Source organism: Ostrea edulis, chromosome 1 (genome assembly GCF_947568905.1).
Source record: "Ostrea edulis chromosome 1, xbOstEdul1.1, whole genome shotgun sequence".
Classification (NCBI taxonomy): Eukaryota; Metazoa; Mollusca; class Bivalvia; order Ostreida; family Ostreidae; genus Ostrea; species Ostrea edulis.
The window spans coordinates 10239420-10260610 of NC_079164.1; the positions used below are offsets into that span (position 1 = coordinate 10239420).

The 21191-nt window shown below is 36.2% G+C and overlaps 2 protein-coding genes across 3 annotated transcripts; one reads left to right on the top strand and one right to left on the bottom strand.

Moving 5' to 3' along the window:
• The first annotated feature begins 348 nt into the window (after positions 1-348).
• Positions 349-7565, top strand: LOC125664138 (serine/threonine-protein phosphatase PGAM5, mitochondrial-like). 2 transcript variants are annotated; one of them, XM_048896699.2, is made up of 5 exons: positions 349-545; positions 3122-3303; positions 4774-4988; positions 6720-6853; positions 7083-7565. In XM_048896699.2, the coding sequence occupies exons 1-5, from the start codon at positions 373-375 to the stop codon at positions 7231-7233; spliced, it is 855 nt and encodes a 284-aa protein (XP_048752656.1). In that variant the 5' UTR covers positions 349-372; the 3' UTR covers positions 7234-7565. The 2 variants fall into 2 exon arrangements, with proteins under 2 accessions (XP_048752656.1, XP_048752657.1); XM_048896700.2 differs by having other exon boundaries at positions 6723-6853.
• A 385-nt stretch (positions 7566-7950) lies between these two features.
• On the bottom strand, positions 7951-17584 carry LOC125664405 (collagen alpha-1(XIII) chain-like). Its single transcript, XM_048897177.2, has 4 exons — positions 17470-17584; positions 16699-17063; positions 9086-9308; positions 7951-8609 (listed from the first exon to the last, which is right to left on the bottom strand). Exons 1-4 carry the CDS (start codon positions 17582-17584, stop codon positions 8128-8130), a joined length of 1185 nt encoding a protein of 394 aa, XP_048753134.2. The 3' UTR covers positions 7951-8127.
• Positions 17585-21191: the final 3607 nt, after the last annotated feature.

Consider the following 21191-nt stretch of genomic DNA (forward strand, 5'->3'; position numbering starts at 1 on the left):
TGCGCAGTGCTACTAACTACAGTTTTTGTGTTGTTTGTATGTTTATATATTGTCATTGTTTTATGGTCATCACATCTCATGTCATCTCATCTCGTATATGTTTTACTCCGTATGATTGATGAAATAAATGAACTCACTACCCTACAACCATCTTGTGAAATTCATATTCAAGAACGGTTACACATATACATGTCATGTTACTGTATTTTAATTTTGACTTTCTTCTTTTGTACGTTGCTCTTTACTTGTATGCCCCCAAGGGCTCCAAATTAGTTTCAATAAATTCTTAAATCACGTATTTGTTTAGAATTCTAAAAATAAATAACTCGCCAAAATTTGAGAGGGGGGGGGGATTGCCATTTCCGGAAAGCCATGGTTGTGTTTACTAAACACGTGCTGCATCTCGCGAAAGGATTAGGAGCTACTTTAACCACAGGGGTGGTCGGTTACGCGTTATATTCTAATGTTTACGAAGGGAAGACAGTGCACGCGTCCTGGACAACCAACTTTGAGCCCAGCGTCAAATGGGACGATAACTGGGACCGGTTTGTATTCCGAATTTCCTCTTCATCATTTGTCTATCTCTTTATTGTGGAAGAAAAACTATGGGATAGGGGTTACTTTGTCAAATGAATATGAATAACCATATGAACATTTAATTTAAATACATATATTTATTTTGACCTTGAAATATATTTGTTATTAGATCTATATTAGTATTGTTACTATGGTAATCGTATTGTTTATTATGTGTAGCGGTCGTCCGGGTTCGATCACAGATCCCGGTCTGGTCCGTTGCATTTTCTCCCTTCCCGTTACAGATTTGGTGCCGTTGACCACCCCTGGACTTGGAGGTGAAAGTCCTCCCAGGGGCTAATAAGAACTTGGGTTGTGTCTTCAGGGGCGAAGACAATTTAAGGAGGGAGGAATGTAGCGGTCGGCCGGGTTCGATCACAGGTGGCCAGTTAGCTCAGTTGGTAGAGCACCTGACTAGAGATTCAGGGGGCCCGGGTTCAAATCCCGGTCTGGTCCGTTGCATTTTCTCCCTTCCCGTTACATATGCAACAGCCGGTTAAAAGGCAGTACAGACTTGATACAATCTAAATGAAATTTACTTCATTTTTTTTTTTTATTTAATAGTTATCAATTGTTCAGCTCTGCAGTAACAAATTAATACAATATTCATTGACTATTTCAATATTGTACATAATTTACCAGATTCTACATTCTTCAAGTGTTATCCCCCGGGGATCCGGGTTAGAATAGGTCCTCAGTACCCCCTTGCTTGTTGTAAGAGGCGACTAAATGGGGGCTGTCCTTCGGATGAGACCGCAAAAACCGAGGTCCCATGTCACAGCAGGTGTGGCACGATAAAGATCCCTCCCTGCTCAATGACTATAAGCGCGAGCATACATGTAGGCCTAAATTTTGCAGCCCTTCACCGTCAATGGTGAAGTCTCCATATGAGTGAAATATTCTTGAGCGGGATGTTAAACAATATTCAATCAATCAATCAATCTTCAAGTGTTTCATCACCTCCTCTACACAGTATGTTGAATTTCTGCTACATCATCACCTCCCCTACACAATATGTTGAATTTCCGCTACATCACATCTCCCCTACACAATATGTTGAATTTCTGCTACATCACATCTCCTCTACACAGTATGTTGAATTTCTGCTACATCACATCTCCCCTACACAATATGTTGAATTTCCGCTACATCACATCTCCCCTACACAATATGTTGAATTTTCTGCTACATCACATCTTCCCTACACAGTATGTTGAATTTCTGCTACATCACATCTCCTCTACACAGTATGTTGAATTTCTGCTACATCACATCTCCCCTACACAGTATGTTGAATTTCTGCTACATCATCACCTCCCCTACACAATATGTTGAATTTCTGCTACATCACATCTCCTCTACACAGTATGTTGAATTTCTGCTACATCACATCTCCATTTTTGCTCTATGCTATCCCTCTCTTCCAGCGTTCGCTCTATGCTATCCCTCTCTTCCAGCGTTCGCTGTATGCTATCCCTCTCTTCCAGCGTTCGCTGTATGCTATCCCTCTCTTCCAGCGCAGTCTTCAAAATCTTGGACTTTATCATTGTTTGCTTGAATTGCCTTTGTGTTTTGGGTCCATGGTCTGTCCCTCCTTGTCGTCCATACATTTAACAAGTTGATCACTAGTGGCTGGTGTCACACTGTTCACTGATGGATCCTATAATTATCTGAAACATCTACCGTTCCTGGTATTTCTGCGCACACCCGGCCTGAACATTGAGGATTACTGTTGTCTACACTAATACTGCTGCCACTTGATTCTCTCTTACATCTCATCCACCACTCTCCTAGTCCCAAATAAGATGGCAACACTATTGGCATGTTTATTCAAACATCCTTGAAATAGCCTGGTAATGAATTCACAGTTCAGTGTGACTTCTCCATCTGTCAAACTCAGTCGACCCGCCTAGTCATCTAAATCTTCCCCTAGTGCATGTCTGGCACTGTGAAATTAATATATTCACACAGTCTCTGTACACTTTCTGAAGTTAAATCTCTTTTGCATGCATTGTACTGGCTAAAACACCTACTGTCTCTTTATTGATGTTTTTATTCCATCTAACTCCAACTACAAAAAAACAAAACAAAAAAAAACCTTGCTGCTCTAACTGTCATTGCCTAACACAAGTGTGCACGTTTCTCCTGCTTTGTCAAACTATGCACCATCTCCTTTATCTGAGCCTTCAAACTTACTGGGTACATCATTGGTTACTTGGCTGTTCTGTGTGAACCACCAGGCGCGTAGCTGCCTATACGCAAGTATGCATCTGCGTATACATCATTTGCGAGATAGAGTTCTGCCGTTAAAATATTTGTGCCTCACCAACATCATTCAACTGAATTGCTTGGGCATTCAGAGTCAGTCAGCTACTGCCGGGCAGCCATTGTCTCCCATGTTCTCTTTCCTGTTAAGTTTATGCCATTAATTGCCTTACAACATATTTATCCAGTTTTATCTACGCTGTATTATGTAAAAGTAGTAATAGCAGTCCATGAAAGTTTTTTGTAATTTCTTCAAAAGGCAGTACATTTATTATATCAGGAGGAATCCAGAAAGCCTTGTTAAACCCCTGAGAAGTCATCCATCCGAGAAAGAGACAAAAGACAGAGCCAATGAGATAGAGAAACAGAAACCAACAGCCACACGACATCTGATCCTGATTCGTCACGGACAGTACAACCTAGATAGCAAGGAGGATTCGGAGAGAATTCTCACCCAGTTAGGTAAAAAACTACTCAGATCAATCTGAAGTGTTCAGAGAGAATTCTCACACAGTTAGGTAAAGAAATGTACTCAGATCAATCTGAAGTGTCTAGAGAGAATTCTTACACAGTTAGGTAAAGAAATGTAGTCAGATCAATCTGAAGTGTTCTGACTGAGAGAATTATTACACAGTTAGGTAAAAACCTGTACTCAGATCAAGAGGATTCAGAGAAAATTCTCACATAGTTAGGTAAAAGATCTGTACTCAGATCAAGAGTGTTCAGAGAGAATTCTTACTTAGTAAGGTAAAAAAAACCTCTACTCAGATCACGAGGAATCAGAGAGAATTCTTACTCAGGAAGTAAAAAACTGTACTCAGCTCAAGAGTGTTCAGAGAGAATTCTCATTCAGTAAGGTAAAAAAAAAAATTGTACTCAGATCACGAGGATTTTGAGAGAATTGTCACACAGTAAGGTGAAGAACTGTGCTCAGATGAAGAGTGTTCAGGCCTGGAGGTTATAAAACTTACTGTACTCAAACTCAGCCATGTTTGTTTTCAGTACAACTCTGAGCAAGCTTTGAAGCATACTCGGAAAATCTTGAGCATGTACTCCATTTGAGTGTGAGAATGAAAATGTGCTCAAAAAAGTTTTATAACCTCCAGGCCAGAGAGAATTTTTACTCAATCCACTAGGTCGCAAAAAAAACAAAACAACTATATACAGATCAGGAGGATTTGCAGACAATTCTTACTCAATTAAATAAAAAATAAACTATACACGGTTCAGACAGATTTCGCTCAAGTGGGTAAAAACAGAACTATCATCAGATCAGGAGTGTTCAGAGAGAGTTCTCAACTTCACCTGTGGCATCAGTCCCCCCCCCCCCCCCCACCCCCCCCAATTTTAATTAATTAAACTTTGTGCATGAGAAAAATATATTTTTTGTAGGAGAATTATTCACAGGGACATAAAAAAAACTTCGGTAAACTCTTTGATACTGAAAAAGTTTTTATTTTCTACAACTTATAAAAATGTTTTCAAGGGCAGTAACTCCTATGCTGGTATTTTATCTATTGAATGATTTCCTTGATATCCACCATCAATTCATATATATACTATATATATATAAATTAGCAGTTTTTGAAAATGTTAAAATGAAATTTTTGTCATTCTAACCTATTAACATATATTTTTATTACACTGTTTCACAAAAATGTGTGATTTTTTTTATGTTTACGTCTGTAAATGTGACAACATATGCATTTCTTTGGTATTGAAGTTCATAGTTTTTCTACTTTGAACTCATAATTGTGGAGAACCAGAGAAAGTACAATAATTTAGAGAAATGAAATTTCACAGACATGGTATTATTCCATTCTTATTGTTTTGTGACATTGGGAAAGTCAATATTTATCAGTAGAAATTTTGTAAGAAAAAAACTCCCTATGCAGGCCGATGTACTGTACTGCTTTAGAACTTCTCGTACAGGGAGAAAACAGGCAGACTACTGTGGAAGACGGTTAAAAGAAGCGGACTACCCGTACACCAAACTGATCTCGTCCACGCTGACCAGAGCCGTGGAAACAGCAGAAATTATTCACAAACATCTTCCACATCTGAGCTGGGAGAAGGAATCCAATTTGTGTGAGGGTGCCCCCATTCCTCCTGAACCTCCTGTGGGCCACTGGAGACCAGAAAAATCGGTACCATTAATTCATTGGCCCCAATCTGTAATGTCTTTATGCATCAGTATCAAGTCGTGGGTATTTATTTAACAGCATGTTCTCTGCGTTGATGCTTAAAGCAAAATTAGCTGTCATTTTCGTTTCAAAAATTTTGTTGGAAAATTGTGATTTACTATTTCAACGACACATTAAAGAAGTTTTTTTTTAACTTCTGCTATTTATGTTAGAAAACCTATTCAGAGACTCTGAATAAAGCAAAATCACATTATTGTCTTCCTGCACAAAAATTTATTTCTATATAATGCTATATACATGTATTCAATACAACCAAAATCTTTATTTTGATAAAATGTTAAACTTAATTAAAAATTTTATTAATGATTATGGTTAAATTTACATACAAAACTATCATGATAGCACATTTTTACAACAAAATAAAATTATTCAGATTTTAGCTAATACTGCTTTTGATAAGGAATCACTGTATAGTTTGTTGGGTATGTTGACTACAAGGGATAAAATTAAAAAATCTTATTCTCTACAATTCACACACATGTAAGAAAAACTAAATGTATAGTCATGTATAGCAGGATGGCCTCTACCAAAATTGTAAACTGCATGATCCCATAATAAGGTTCTGACTTTAAACTCGTTATATAGGGTTTACATGCATGTGTAAAACATTGTTTAAAAATAACACATTCAGTAATGCTATTGAAACAAAATGGAGATTTAGAAGGAAGTAGCCCTTTACCAAACTTAGCAATTTCATGATCTGTTGGGTAGGCTCAAAATGGTCATAGTGATTAAATGTCTATCATTTGAAAAGACTTCATCGTTGATTTTGATGATAGTGTATAAAAAACTAGATGCGCATTACCGAAATTGTGAATTTTGCAAGCCCAAGATTTAACTTATATTATGTAAAGGCTTTCATCAATATGGGCACTTTCGGGGGCATTTGTATTTCAAGAACACTTCTGTTGCTGAATATCAGAATTTAGCTTAGATATTTAGAACATGAAAATTGATATAAATTTTGCAGCCTTTGGACTAGTGATACTTTTGACTAATATTCAGGTGGCTGATAAGGTATCTTGGCCTCTGTGACCTATCTGTCTGCAACTTTATCATTTGTCATAACCTTTGAACTATACAATATAGATACTTATTATTTGTTGAACTCGAGGATTTTGTTGTGTGACAGCAATGAGCTAAAAGTGAAGGTGAAATTTTTATGTGGCAAAAAAATTTAACCTTGGTGATATTATCTTTCTCACCATAAGAGGTAGAACTTTCATAGTTAGTATGTGTATTCCTCATTTCCTTGTGGAAAGACCTTTCCATTGACACCAAAATCTGTAATCTGGTGACCTTTGACCTACTTTTACAGAATTTGAATATCAGCCATATCTTTTCAAATAGTAAGAGGTACTGCTTTATATTATGCATGTGCATTTTTTTGTGAGAAGACCTCGCCAATGATACCAGATTTGTTGACCTTGTGACCTTGACCTATTTTTTGGAAAATATCCAAAAAAGAAAACAAATAAACTACAATGTCTCACTGTTCCACTTTGTTGTAACCTGGGGACATCATTTTTTCACACCTACATCTTGTTTGAATTTGCTAATATTGAAATTGAACATGTTCACACTTAAGGGGGAGGGTGTTTAACAAATGCATATGGTTTTTATTGAATGTTTATTGATGTTCCTTTCTGTACTAAATTTTCTTTTTGTGTTCAGCAGTTCTTCCAAGATGGGCCCAGAATAGAAACTGCCTTTAGACAGCTCTTTCATAGAGCAGAGGCTGAACAAACAAAGGACAGCTATGAGATTGTAGTTTGTCATGCTAATGTTATCAGATACTTTATATGCAGGTAAGTGGAACCATTTTATATGCCCGTCTTTTATTATGTTTTAAAAATAAACATAATTTCACTTCATATCATCATGAAAAACGATAAAATGTAAAGACAGGTGAGCTCTCTCCATATGAATCTACAGCGGCAGCAGTCAGCTGCTTGTGAAATGTCAGATTTTTGGACCATTAGAATGTTTAACATTTATAATATCCTTATATATAATTATACGATGACGTCATTTCAGAGCTCTTCAATTTCCGCCGGAAGCCTGGCTAAGGATTAGTCTAGATCATGCTAGTATCACCTGGGTAACCATTCGACCGTCTGGACGTGTGTCGATCCGGAGACTCGGAGATTCTGGATTTATTCCAGCTAACGAGGTCAGCGCTGTCTGACAAAACGGAAATATATGGAGAATTCAGACACACATAAATGTGTTCATATGTTGATCTCATAGGTTTCCATCGTGTATTTTCTCCTAATGGCTGGGATGAAGATAAACATGGACTCTGATCAACACTGGTAAAATGCATGCTGGCTGTGTGTGATATGTATGAACAAAATTATCAGACATGTTCCACCTACAGGAAATGACTGGGTAGAAAATCAATAGGACATACATTTCCTTTGAATAATGCCTATTTGTCATAGCATGTCTATTACCTCATGTACATTTTCAGAACTTGTACTTATTGAAATATATTGACTTCCCACATGTGAATACAGACTTATGCTCTCCTTTATCTTTTTCAAAGCTTGTTCAAGTAATTTTGTTTAGTATATGAATTAATCAGAATTTGGGTAGATAGACATGAATTTTAAGTCCGTTCTTGGTTTGGTTCATCAATAGAAGCTACACACACTGCATGCCTCTGATCCTTCCTTGTACACTGACAAGATGAGCAGTAAATGTAGACGATCTGTCTGGTTGTATTCCTGTGTTGTATCAAACCTGCCGCATACAAATGCGTGAACACAGGATATTAACTGTAAATTGTACTTTATTCAACCACATTCATAGCAAACAAATATACTCCTCATAATGATAGAAAAGTAGGAGATAAAATCTTAAAAATAAAAGTAGGAGATGAAATCTTAAAAATAAATGAATAAAGAAAATATGTATATGTACATGTATTTTTTAAAAGCTTTCAAGAGTTAAAAGTGTTATACACTCTCCTACACACACACTGGGAACTTGCTTTGGCTAGTGTGTAGTTGATGGGTCTCTCTCTCTCTCTCTCTCTCACACACACACACACACACTGGAAACTTGCTTTGGGTACTGTCTAGTTTATGATTACACCCCCTTGGCTGCCTTTCTCGCCCTTCTGACCGTTCGTACCAGCGGGACCCTGCAGACCCTGAACCCCTTGTGTCCCTGTTGTTCCTGGGACCCCCTTCTCGCCCACCTCTCCTTTAGCGCCCGCCTGTCCCGTTGGACCTGTGTCTCCAACAACCCCCTTGACCCCCGGGTCGCCTGACTGTCCCTTTATAGTATCTCCAGAATTGCCTTTAGCGCCTACGACACCTGTGTCTCCTAGGCTTCCTTTATCGCCTATAAATCCTTTAGCGCCGGTAGCACCTGCGGATCCTGCAGCGCCCTGGGCTCCGGATGCACCCGTCGGGCCTTGATCTCCTATCTCGCCCTTGGCGCCTAGTTCTCCTTTGATGCCTTGTGGGCCTGTGACGCCAATGTTACCTTTAACGCCTTTTGAACCTGCCAGTCCCTTGATCCCCGTGTCCCCTGAAGTGCCTTTGAGGCCGCCTGCTACAAGTTTACAGTTTGATGTAAAGGTGACAATGGAAAGAAAGCAATCAGTCACAATTACGAACAAACTTGTCATTTTGTTATTCGAGGATTATAAGACGAAACAAAAATTCTTAATTAGACCTTAAACTCATCTTTTGAAAATCAAAACTTGTCTAAAGTATTCATAAAGATTAAGAAATAAAGAATATGTTGCTGGTTTCGATTGTGACGTCAAATTTCAATTTTACATTTGATATGGTGAACATATTGAAACGACTTTTAAAATACTACTGTTAAACAAATATCCAAGTTCATGAATTAAGTAAATCTAACCATGTAAAAACTAGAAATATTTATCATATTTATCATATTAACAAGTTATTTTCTGTAAAATATACATGTATAGGGAAACGATTGTTTTATATATGATGTGATCGACATCTATAGGTTGATGCTCAATATAACGCGTGCATTAGATGAAGCTACTGAAAAACCTTTAAGGATGTGAAGTATTTGGTGTTTCAGGCGGTAAGTCTCGTAGAGTAGAGAGCGAGATCTGACCGCGAGATATTGGTATGGATACCATGCTCCATGGATTGCTGGCACCACACACACAAATACCGCCACAAGCAACAGAATCTTCATCTCCTTGAAAAATGAAAAATATTGTTCTATTTCAATAATCTTTACGAGCCCTCTCTCTCTCTCTCTATATATCTATATCTACCCCTCTCTCTGTCTCTCATTACCTTTGCACAATTGACCATGAGAAACCAATATGGCTCCAACACACTCTGCGTCAGTCTGTGATATAAACATGCAATGACGAATGAAATTTTTATATCGGGGTTTTTTACATAAGCGATGTTGACGCATGTGACTGTGAGGGGGGATCTACACGAACACGACGCAATACTTTGTGGTTGGTGTACCTGACATAAGCGACAACTCACCAGTTTTACGGATACAGCGCCGAGTAATACTTATTGCGCAAAATCAACACCTAGACAGCGCAGAGGATGCCACTGCATGCATATCCGGCTTTGGGAAAAAATTGAAAAGAAACTTGGAGCAATAATTTCACATAGTTGAAAGACTGCCTGTTCCCATTTTTTGTTGTATTCTCCATCTCTCTCTCTCTCTCTCTCTCTCTCTCTCTCTCTCTCTCTCTATATATATATATATATATAATTAAGTTTGTTGAATTTTGGGCCCAGAGTGCCAAACAGCAAAGAAAGACAGAGTATAAAGAATCTTCAAAAAGAAGAAGGAAAAAAAAAAAGATTTTAACATTAACTACAAGTAATATATGGGGAAACAAGTACCTATGATTTTCAAGGGCAATATCAGTGTTATACTAACATACGAATAATATTAAACTAGATGCATTTTTTGCAGCTTTAAAACACCACCTCTTTTTCTGAAAGTTTTATCTAGACGTTCACTCAATTTGATAAATACTGGTTTGTCTTCATTAATCAGCAACCAATTATGTCCTTATTTGTTGAATAAATGAAGTTCTTGTTGAGTTTGGACATGTGATAAACAATTATTTCTCTCTTCAACATAGAATGGACAATCAGTGGGGAAACGAAATTCATCTTCTATACAATTTAGGTTACATAATTCACTTATTCCTATATATATATATATATATATATATATATATATATATATATATAATATAGTGCTGCAGTTACATATATACCTCATCTACACATGATTTCGGCGAATAAAGAATCTTAAAAGTAAACATGCTTTTTAAGATTCCTTTAAAGTATCTATTTAAGCCAAGGTTCGTATTTGGCTTTGACTGAAATAGGTGTTCAAATTGCGAGCCCAGAGTGTTTTCTTCAAATATCCAAGGTCTATATATATACACTTTCCAGTCGGTTTCTTGTAAAATAAAAAATGTACATCCGACTTGACTTTGTAGTTGACAAATTTTGAAGAAGAAAAAAAATTTGACAAATCATGAATACGACCATAAAACAGTTTTATCTGGTAGTTTCTGTCGCTAAAGACGCCGCTGTCGTAGGTATATGACATAAATTTAACAAATGCAAACGGTAAGAAAAAAGAAAAAGTCATTCAGGGTTATGATTATCCCAAATAAAATTGTTTGGGAGGAAACACGGCATTTAATTTTCTTTTGTTGGTTTATGCGACTTTTAATCTGAGCAATAAACGCCTAGCGTTGGTGCAAGCAATAGGTGATGGACTATAAAATGGGATTAGAAAACCACCGTATACATTCTGGAATCCGGAGAGAGAGAGAGACGGGATGAATAGAGGAAAGTATACCTGCTGGCCATTTCATAAAGTAAATCTCTAAAAATGGAAATATTTGCTTAATATTGTATGGAAGTTCTATAATTTTTAAAGTGCATCTATGCCTATGATTACAGTGCTTAATTGGCGATGGAGGTAATCATGTAGCGCCATCTGTCGGGATTACCAAAAATATGGAAAGAAGGGACAGTAATCGCGTGGTAAGTCAGATCGATGTATTTATCTTGCATAAACGACATACTGAAGAAAATTGAAACACAAATATTCACATTTTCAAAGTTTTTGCCTTTGGTATCTTTATAAATCATTTCCTCTTGACTGCTCTGCATTTGTGCGTATGAATCTTGAAATATGCAAGTAGTACGTCCATTTCGGCAGGGAATTCAAACAGAAATGAAAGTGAAATGTAAATATAAGAAATCAACTTCATTTTTGAAAATACCTGAGAGTATGAACTGCATCGTTTCCTGTTGGCTTACTTTTTATGAAGCGTTAACGCGAATCATTAAAGGACACATCTCGTGTTTTCAAAGTATACAGAATTATATGCATTTTGTCTTCCTTATGCTTATAGAAATTAATTGTAATAATTCGTTCGCTGAAGTATTGCGATAATTAGCCACAATACGGACTTAAATCTAAGCCCCGATTTCAAAAAGCCTAGTTAATTAGATAGGTAGTCACGTGGTACAGTGACGTCATATGCGACCTTCGTCGAAAGTAGTGTTAGATATTTTTAAAAACTCGGGTTTTAGGGGCCTAATTTATTTACCATGGATAACATTTATTTCGATGTTGACAAATTTCCCGAGTCTTATATCTTTTAGCCACCAGTGCGAGAAAAGCGAGTATGAAATCTGCATAAATTTGCGAGTAAATATACATGGGATCACTGTCTAAACACAATTTGGTAATGCCATTTCTGTAAACAACTGTAATTAGCGTTTTTGCTTTTCTAAAATAAACAGTGCGATAATTATTAAATTTATTTTTGGAGAAGTTAGATAGGCCTAAATTATGATACGATTATGTATCATTGACAACTAGGCCTACTGTCACGGGTGCATTTCGGGAAAAAAAAATAATAATGATCAAACTTATTGTGAAAATCACAATACTTTTAAATTATTTTATTAAAGCAATTTTATTAGGCCTAATAATTATTTTTTGTTATCAACACGTTGTTACTTACGAAGTGGGAGCGCGGCGTGCTGTTGTTGTAAACACGTACGCTTTTCTTAAAAAAAAAAAAATGAAAGCATTAAATATAATTCAATTCAAAAGTCGGGAAATATTATATTTTTTTATTTATAATTGAAAGTTCAATTATCTTTTATCTTTAAATTTCCTTTTTAAAACTACCAGTTGGTAGACACTGCTAACAAAGTTCTGCCTATGTTGTTACAAGGTGAAGGTCAGTTGGTGCGAGTGTGTATTGAATTCGAGAGCAGAACGGAAAGCATATGCCGTAGGCCTATATGTAACAGTGCGTAGCTTCGATAGAACAATTTTCTTGCAGTTTATCTACGTCTTTGTCCAAGTGCTTGTTTGGAAAAGTACAGGGACAAATTCTACTGGGAGTTTTTATGGCAAAGTCGTTGTGCCGACAAAAAATATTCACGGCTTGTCCCTCATACCTTCCTTCGAAAATTGAAAAAAACACAGTCCAAATCCTCTCTACTGACAGCAAGTACACGCTTAAACGGCACAAAACACCCTAATGCAGTGTTATTTACAAGCTGTTAATGTGATAATTGTTTGTTTGTCAATTAAATCTAATCTGTTTATGAAATGGCTATCAACTGTTTTCAAATCTTCTCGCTCGAGGTCGCATATGACGTCACAGATAATGGCGCGTAAAATATCGAAGAAAATATGCATATCGCAAGATTTGAATTTCATCGCTTTCAAATTCGAAAACTACGCAAACTGTTTCATTTAAAACACATGTAAAGTAGTTTTAGGCATGAAGTGAATTAATTTTGCTGAAAAAATTAAAAAGTTTAAAAACATGAGATGTGTCCTTTAAGTATGCCGATCGACGTGCAGCGTTAACGCGAATCATTAAGTATACGGATCGACGTGCAGCGTTAACGCGAATCATTAAGTATGCGGATCGACGTGAAGCGTTAACGCGAATCATTTAAAAGTATGCCGATCGACGTGCAGCGTCGCAATTCATACGCTCATGCATTTTCCAAAATGAAATTTGTGAAAATAAAACTATCGGGGAACGACATTTATACATTTAAAGATTCCGAAGCTCGATTGCAATTTCTTTCAGTAACCATTTATCTTTCCATATTTCAAGGGTCTTTCATTTTTCTGACGTACAAAACTCCATATGTTGGCCCGTTTCAAGAGCAAAGACTCTTTACTTCCGTCTACGATTGTGTCGTAGTAGGACTTCTAACTGTAGTCTCCAAAGACCGTTACTAGAACCGTACCGAGATTAAATATTTAAGCAAAACTTTGGCGGCCGGTAAAGCTGACTTTTAATGCATACACTTATTTCAAGAAATACTGAATTTTTAACCCCTGCCCTGAAACACTTTGTGTTCATTTTCACCTCTATGCAGTAATTCATACAATATGTTGTATTTCGTATAGACAACTACCTGAGCATGATGTACCAAAGACCTGCCAAAATATTGATCAATCAACATTTCCTTACGAAATAACTATTTCACTGATATATAACCAAATGTTTCTGTGTAACGCCATTCCGCTAGCAAGTAGCTCAAATATCAACAACTGCCTGACAAGCCAATGTTTTAGCGATTACCTTAGAATTCCGTACGTGTACTTATTTTCACGGGATTCTTATTTTAGCGTCTTTGATGACAAAGCAAGAGCGCTAATTTATGGTTGCGCTAAAATAAGAAAACCTCTATTTATTTAAAATAATATTTATTACATGTTTAGAAAGAGCGCTAAATCATAATAACGCCAAAAGGAACATCCGCTCAGATTCCGCCAAATTTTAAACACGCAGAAATAAGTCCACGTACAGTAATAGACACAGATCTGTATAAACAGTTTACAGTTGTATTGGATTGTCTCAATGACTAGATGAATTGCTTATTCTCCTTAGAAGTTTTGTAAGAGGGTGAACAAGGTTGAGCCCGTGTATCTGGAACACTGTGGAACTATCCTGCAGAGGTCATACGTCAGCTTCCTGTCTATGTCCACCGAGGAGGACGAAGATTCAGCGCTGAAAAGTATGAGTCTGCAATATAAAAAAAATATTGTGTTGTTAAGGACAAAATTGTTAGATATACATGTTACTCGGTGAGTAAAACTGTCTGGATGCACGTGCATAATCATGTTAAAATGACTGATTAAAACGCCTGTCGTCCGTCTGTATGTCTGTCGATAAACTCACTATCAACTTCTTTCGATCTAGATATCGGGTCAATTTCAACCAAACGTGCCAAAATGTGTTTTGGGTAAAAGGGATTTTAGTTTGTTCACATGAAAGGCAAAGACCCCTTGTGAAGGGAAGATAATCAAGGAAAGGTTAATAAAGGGTGGTTATTTATTTTTAAGAATAACTTTTCAAGAACTAATGCTAGTAAAGCTAGATCTGACATAAAAGCTTCCTCACATAAAGACTCCAGTTTGTTCTCAGCATATGGATGGAGTTACGATAAGGGTTTGAAGCTTTACATATGAATACGCGTATAATAAAATATCTATAGCAAAATATGGTACAAAAAGTCTTCCCAAGAACCGAACTGGTACAGTCAATATGGCAACATCCTTATGTAGAATGATCCAAGAGTGGCCACATCGTAATCCATAGATCTGGGAAGGTCCAAGATACGAGTTAAAGATTTAGATTGGACTACCTGGACAAATTTTCTTTAAATACCTTCTCAAGAACATTTGCTCAATTTGAAAACAAAATGCAAGTAATTTTCATGTTGTTTAGATTTAAGTTTCTTCGTATCGATCTTGACCTCAATATTTCGGCGGGGCCACAATACTAATCAAAGGACAAAATAGAAATTTCTTCCAATTAAATTTTTCTCAAGAGCAACATGGACACAACACATGAATTAGATTACAAGAATAAAAAATGTCATGTGGATTCAAATTTGTTCACATTATGACACTCGTGAACAGGATGTAGACACGATAGGGTGTATTTGTTTAGTTTGTTTTATGTCCCTTTTACAATTGCTCACTCATATATATATATATATATATATATATATATATATATATATATATATATATCACCAGTTGCAGATGGAATGCTATAAATTCAGACCTATACACGGCTCTCAGGATCATGGGAGTGAGTTTTTTTTTTTTATCCTGCCAACGCAAATAAGGCTTAAATTTTCAGATAGGGTTATAAAGGAAAATTCTTTTAATATTTTATATTTCAAATTATATTCCCAATCTTGGCCCCGCCAAGAATGAGGCAACGTAATGTGATCAATATGGAATCTACAGTTCGTGAGGGTGCTTGCATATCATTTTGATAGACTGTGTCCATGTTGCTGTTGAATATTGGGAACACCTGACTTTGTTAAATTGGATCATAATGTTCCATGCATTTGCCAGGTTAGAAAGTTAAAGTTTCATATGCCGTAATCTCACGTGCGTATGGTGGCTGAATTGTGCCATTTTATCGGCTTGTCGTTATTTTGGGGGCGAAAAGTCGATAATTGATCTTTCCCCTCGAAATAACAACAAGACACCCAGGGAAAGGACGACAAAATTACTCTCTAATTTACGGGTTTTCTTTGGATGTATATTTCGACTTTTCGTTTTGTCGTCTTTGTTGTGCGAGAAGTCGCTAATTATCGTTATGGCGTCTTTTCACCTCGAAATATCGAAACGACAAGAAAATGTAAACTGGCTCAAACCAGCCACCATATACGCTAGCGGTGTGGATACTCCTCATAGGAAGTTGGTACTCTAATGCGTCACTTATAGCGAAATCATTTTGAATGGATAATTCAGTTGAATGTAGTTATGTAACTGACTACTTATTTACCAGCGGTTGAATATAGTTATATATAGAGTTGAAAGTAATCATTTATACATGAAAGGTGAAGATAAAGATGAAGATAACGAACTGTGATTAATCTCATAACTCCTATAAGCAATACAAAATAGATAGTTGGACAAACACGGACCCTGAACACACCAGAGGTAGGACCTGGTGCCTAGGAGGATTAAGCATTCCCACACAGAGTACATGTATGTACACTAAGCACGTTCTCCCGATTTCTTTTCAGATTTTGTTGAGAAGTTTGTCGCCGATACGATCAGACTGGCGTTAGATAAATACATAATGGACACGCTGTGAGTATCGTCAGATGATGAAAAAGGGGCGGGGTGAAGATATGTATTTGTTATACCTAATGGCTTGCTTGACGTGCATTCTGTTCGATGAAAATTCTCTGTAGCGTTTCCATATACATGAAAACTAAATACACCAAAATCCATATACGGAATATAAACAAGACAACAATAAACAAAATATCAATGGTATGTAGCATTTTATTATATGATTTTTCAATGACAGAGTTGGACAAAATACAATCTGTAATGTTTTTATCAAACTTTGATGTTAAAATTTGTTGGTAGCTTCTTGATGATTGACATGAGTAACAGTCGAATATGACGTTCTGCTAACAGAGCTCTGAATACAGGGGTACTCATTTGGAGTGGAAGAACTGATGCTGATTTCAATTTAAGGCTGAGGTTCTCCTTTTTGCCCTTTCTCTCCCTTTGCCCCGTGAACACCTTGGATCCCCTGCACCCCTTGTGAGCCCTGAGCGCCGTGTGCCCCTACCTCGCCCTTGTTTCCTTTAGCTCCAGCTGACCCCGCCCCTCCGGTAGCTCCTGTGTCACCCTTCGCTCCAGCGGCGCCAGATTCTCCCTTTTGGCCAACGGCTCCGGGTTCACCTTTCGTGCCTACGGCTCCAGTAGCGCCCGTGTCTCCTTTAAGTCCTGCTTCTCCTTTGGCCCCTTGGGCACCCGCGGTCCCTGCCGCACCTTGAGCTCCATTGGCGCCTGTTGCACCTGCGACACCATTATCACCTTTCACGCCTTGATCACCCTTGGCGCCTTGTGCTCCGGCAAGTCCCATAGATCCTTGGTCCCCTTTCGTTCCATCAGACCCTTTTGGCCCGAGAGGGCCGGGTTCCCCCTTTGTGCCTGCATAACAAATACATGTGTGAAAGTCAAGAAACACAAAACAAGGTTGCCAAGGGAAGTACCCCTCAATTTGAAAAAAAAATAGTCAGCGATTCGATGTACTCTCTTTCCCAAGATTTAGAATTTCGCATTTACTACATTTTGCAAGCGAAGGATTATTTCTTTAAATTATCTAATCAATACACTAAGATCGCTAGGACTGGCCCCTTTTAATCATTTTGTTGAGATTTACTACATCTCAATAAAAATCAATGTACAAACAATGCATACGTAATAAGTTCCTTTGCTTAGGCTACATTTCAGTATTATTACAAAGGAAATATTTAAAAAACCATCTATAATATTTGTCTTAGAATATTTGTTGAGTTGTACTGTGGTTTTTGCAATGGAACTAAATGCTACTAACCTTTTGTGAGGGACGCCAAGATGTGCTTCAGTCTATACAGTTCTCTGTACAGGTAGTTATACCGCGCGACTAAGGTGTAGTATGACGTGTTTGTCGCCTCCGTCACTTCCGGCATCACACACACACTTACTGTCAACAGGAGAACCAGCTTCAAATCTAAATATAGAACAGTAGAGAGGGAGATGTTTCGAATTACAATACTGGTAACTCAGATTAAAATTATCAAAGAGTGTACTTAAAATAACGATAATAATGAAATGAAGATCTGATGAGGTGACTGATACCTGCTATTCATTGTTGAATTAGAATGAGTGTTCTCCTCGCAGGATGTGATGTTTGATACCTCGTTCTGTAAGGTATTGTATTATATAGTGTTCATTTACATAACACGTGACTCAGTCCCTTCACATACCGTGTACATGTTAGTATTACGTGAAGTTCATTCAGACAAATTAAACTAGATTACAGAAATAAAAATCCGGTATCTCTTGACCACATTTCACGGATGGGAGGTTCGTGTACGCGTCATACGCCAGATAATGTAACCATGTTTTAATTATTGATATTTTCTTTATGAAATGTTGTGTCACTTCGCGCGAGGTCAGGTCACACCGTGCGAGTCTGCTTTAAAATATTTTCACTGCGACGAATGAAATTTTCAATTTTTATTCATTTGATTTCACCAAACATGGTGGCGTACAATCACATTGTATTCTTCCTCATTATGTTCATCCGAATAAAAGTTTAATTATACTCTTAAAAAAATTAAAATATTGGTGTATGAAAAAACAAACAAACCAGGAACACAATCTGGAAAAGCTGCTCATTAGTTATTTTTACTTTTTATACGTACAACCTAATCCCACCTCCAGGAGAAAACACGACACACATGTTGATATTTTTTTTTACTAGTTTCCATATCGCCACAGTTCAGTTCAGTTTATTCTCTAAAACCATTAATGGTACACGAGGAACAGTAACACTGGTACATTATATAAAGAAGAATAAAAACAAAAAGTAAATACACATCTGGTAATCAGGGAGGACAGACGGTATCATAAATTTTAAAATAAACATACAGAGGTTTTTTGGGTTTTGTTTTTTTTTTTTAGCTTTTTTTCTTTTTGGGTTGACATAAGATCTTTGAATTTGATAACATTAGGTCTATGTGAATAATATTTCCCAAGGTATAATTTCCTAATATCAGACAGTTTTTACATTCTAAAATATAATGAAACTCATCTGCAATTTGGTTATTATTACATAGTGAACAAAGTCTCTCACAGAGTCGTATTCCATGCCATCTCCCAACCTCAATTGGTAATCGATGATTTGTGGTACGAAACTTTAAAAATATATTTCTGAATTTCGGATATAGCTTATTAATATAACTTTCAAAACCAAATGTTTGTTTAAAGATTCTGTACAGTTGTCCTTTTGAAGAATTATTTATGTCACTGAACCATTTTTGTATAAACTGATCTTGTAATGTTTGTTTGATAATAGAATTTATCCCACCCGATTCTACGTTCTAAACGAGATGTATAGTGACTTAATAAATCACGTGACACACAGAGATACGCCTCACTGCCCACACAGCAATGTACTCAACGAAACAGATAACCATAAAGAAAATGATATCAAAAAACAAACTCATAATCAGAATAAGTAGCTTATAATTACAACTATACTACCAGGTGTTGTGTTACTGAGCTTCAGACTCACGTGTAACCTATTAATACATGTAACCTATCAATATATGTAACCTATTAATACATGTAACCTATCATTATGTGTAACCTATCAATATATGTAACCTATCAATACATGTAACCTATTAATACATGTAACCTATTATTATATGTAACCTATCAACACATCTAACCTATCAATATATGTAACCTATTATTACATGTAACCTATTAATACATGTAACCTATCAATATATGTAACCTATTATTATATGTAACCTATTAACACATCTAACCTATTAATATATGTAACCTATTAATACGTGTAACCTATTAATACATGTAACCTATTAATACATGTAACCTATTAATACATGTAACCTATCAATATATGTAACCTATTAATACATGTAACCTATTATTACATGTAACCTATTAATACATGTAACCTATTATTACATGTAACCTATTAATACATGTAACCTATCATTATGTGTAACCTATTAATACATGTAACCTATCATTATGTGTAACCCATTAATACATGTAACTTATCATTATGTGTAACCTATCAATACATGTAACCTATTAATACATGTAACCTATCATTATGTGTAACCTATTAATACATGTAACCTATCATTATGTGTAACCTATTAATACATGTAACCTATCATTATGTATAACCCATTAATACATGTAACCTATCATTATGTGTAACCTATCAATACATGTAACCTATTAATACATGTAACCTATCATTATGTGTAACCTATTAATACATGTAACCTATCATTATGTGTAACCTATCAATACATGTAACCTATCATTATGTGTAACCTATTAATACATGTAACCTATCATTATGTGTAACCTATTAATACATGTAACCTATCATTATGTGTAACCTATTAATACATGTAACCTATCATTATGTGTAACCTATTATTACATGTAACCTATTATTACATGTAACCTATCATTATGTGTAACCTATTAATACATGTAACCTATCATTATGTGTAACCTATTATTACATGTAACCTATTAATACATGTAACCTATCAACATATGTAACCTATTAATACATGTAACCTATTATTACATGTATCCTATTAATACATGTAACCTATCATTATGTGTAACCTATTATTACATGTAACCTATTATCACATGTAACCTATTATTACATGTAACCTATTTTGTAATAACATATTATGCATGTAACCTACTATTACATGTAACATATTATTACAGACTATAATTGTACAGTTTGTACTCTTCTTCTAAAGCATATTTCAAAGCACTCGTGCAAGTATTCACATGGCTTCCTAGCTTGAGAAATATTTTCAGGATTGCACAGCTCTTTAGCATTAATGATTTTCTTTGACAAAGTTAGAATTGGTAAACGTGCAGCAATTACTTGGGTAATATTTTTTCTTCTAACTTTATCATATAGAACAGTCGTAGATGAAAGGCAAGAGAAACGAACAGTAATCAATCTCATAACTCCTATAAGTAATACAAAACAGAGAGTTGGTCAAACACGGACCCCTGGACACACCAGAGGTGGGATCAGGTGCCTAGGAGTAAGCATCCCCTGTCACACCCGCCGTGAGCCCTATATCTTGATCAGGTAGACGGAGTTATCCGTAGTCAAAATCAGTGTACCAAGAATGGTCTAACAATCGGTATGGAACAAGTCGGACAGTATTTGACCCAATGATAGGTTGTATTGGCAAATTAGATTTTTATAACGACCATAGAATTTATTTGCGAAATGCTGACTTTAAATGAGACTGTTGAAATCCCTGCACCATCAACTTGTTTGTCAGTAGCCTACCTCGATTTAAAAACTGATCATACACAGAACAAGCTCTTGCGTATCTATAGTTTAGCTGCTTTTAAAATTTCATTTATAACATCATTTCTAGTATTAAGACCGTTTAGTCTCTTATGATATCTAAACATAGTTATACAAGCCTTGAGAAAGCCCCATGCTCATAAAGACCATTTCAACCCATAAAAAGT

Excerpts from the sequence above, each read along its gene's own strand:
- LOC125664138 (XM_048896699.2), top strand. The coding sequence starts at position 373 with ATGGTTGTGTTTACTAAACACGTGCTGCATCTCGCGAAAGGATTAGGA. Across the intron at positions 546-3,121 it reads TGGGACGATAACTGGGACCG|GAGGAATCCAGAAAGCCTTG; the intron begins GTTTGTATTCCG and ends TTATTATATCAG. Across the intron at positions 6,854-7,082 it reads ATCAGATACTTTATATGCAG|AGCTCTTCAATTTCCGCCGG; the intron begins GTAAGTGGAACC and ends ACGTCATTTCAG.
- LOC125664405 (XM_048897177.2), bottom strand. The coding sequence starts at position 17,584 with ATGCCGGAAGTGACGGAGGCGACAAACACGTCATACTACACCTTAGTC. Across the intron at positions 9,309-16,698 it reads CTAAAGGAAACAAGGGCGAG|ATATATAGAGAGAGAGAGAG; the intron begins GTAGGGGCACAC and ends GGGTAGATATAG. Across the intron at positions 8,610-9,085 it reads AATACTTCACATCCTTAAAG|CAGGCGGCCTCAAAGGCACT; the intron begins GTTTTTCAGTAG and ends GTAAACTTGTAG.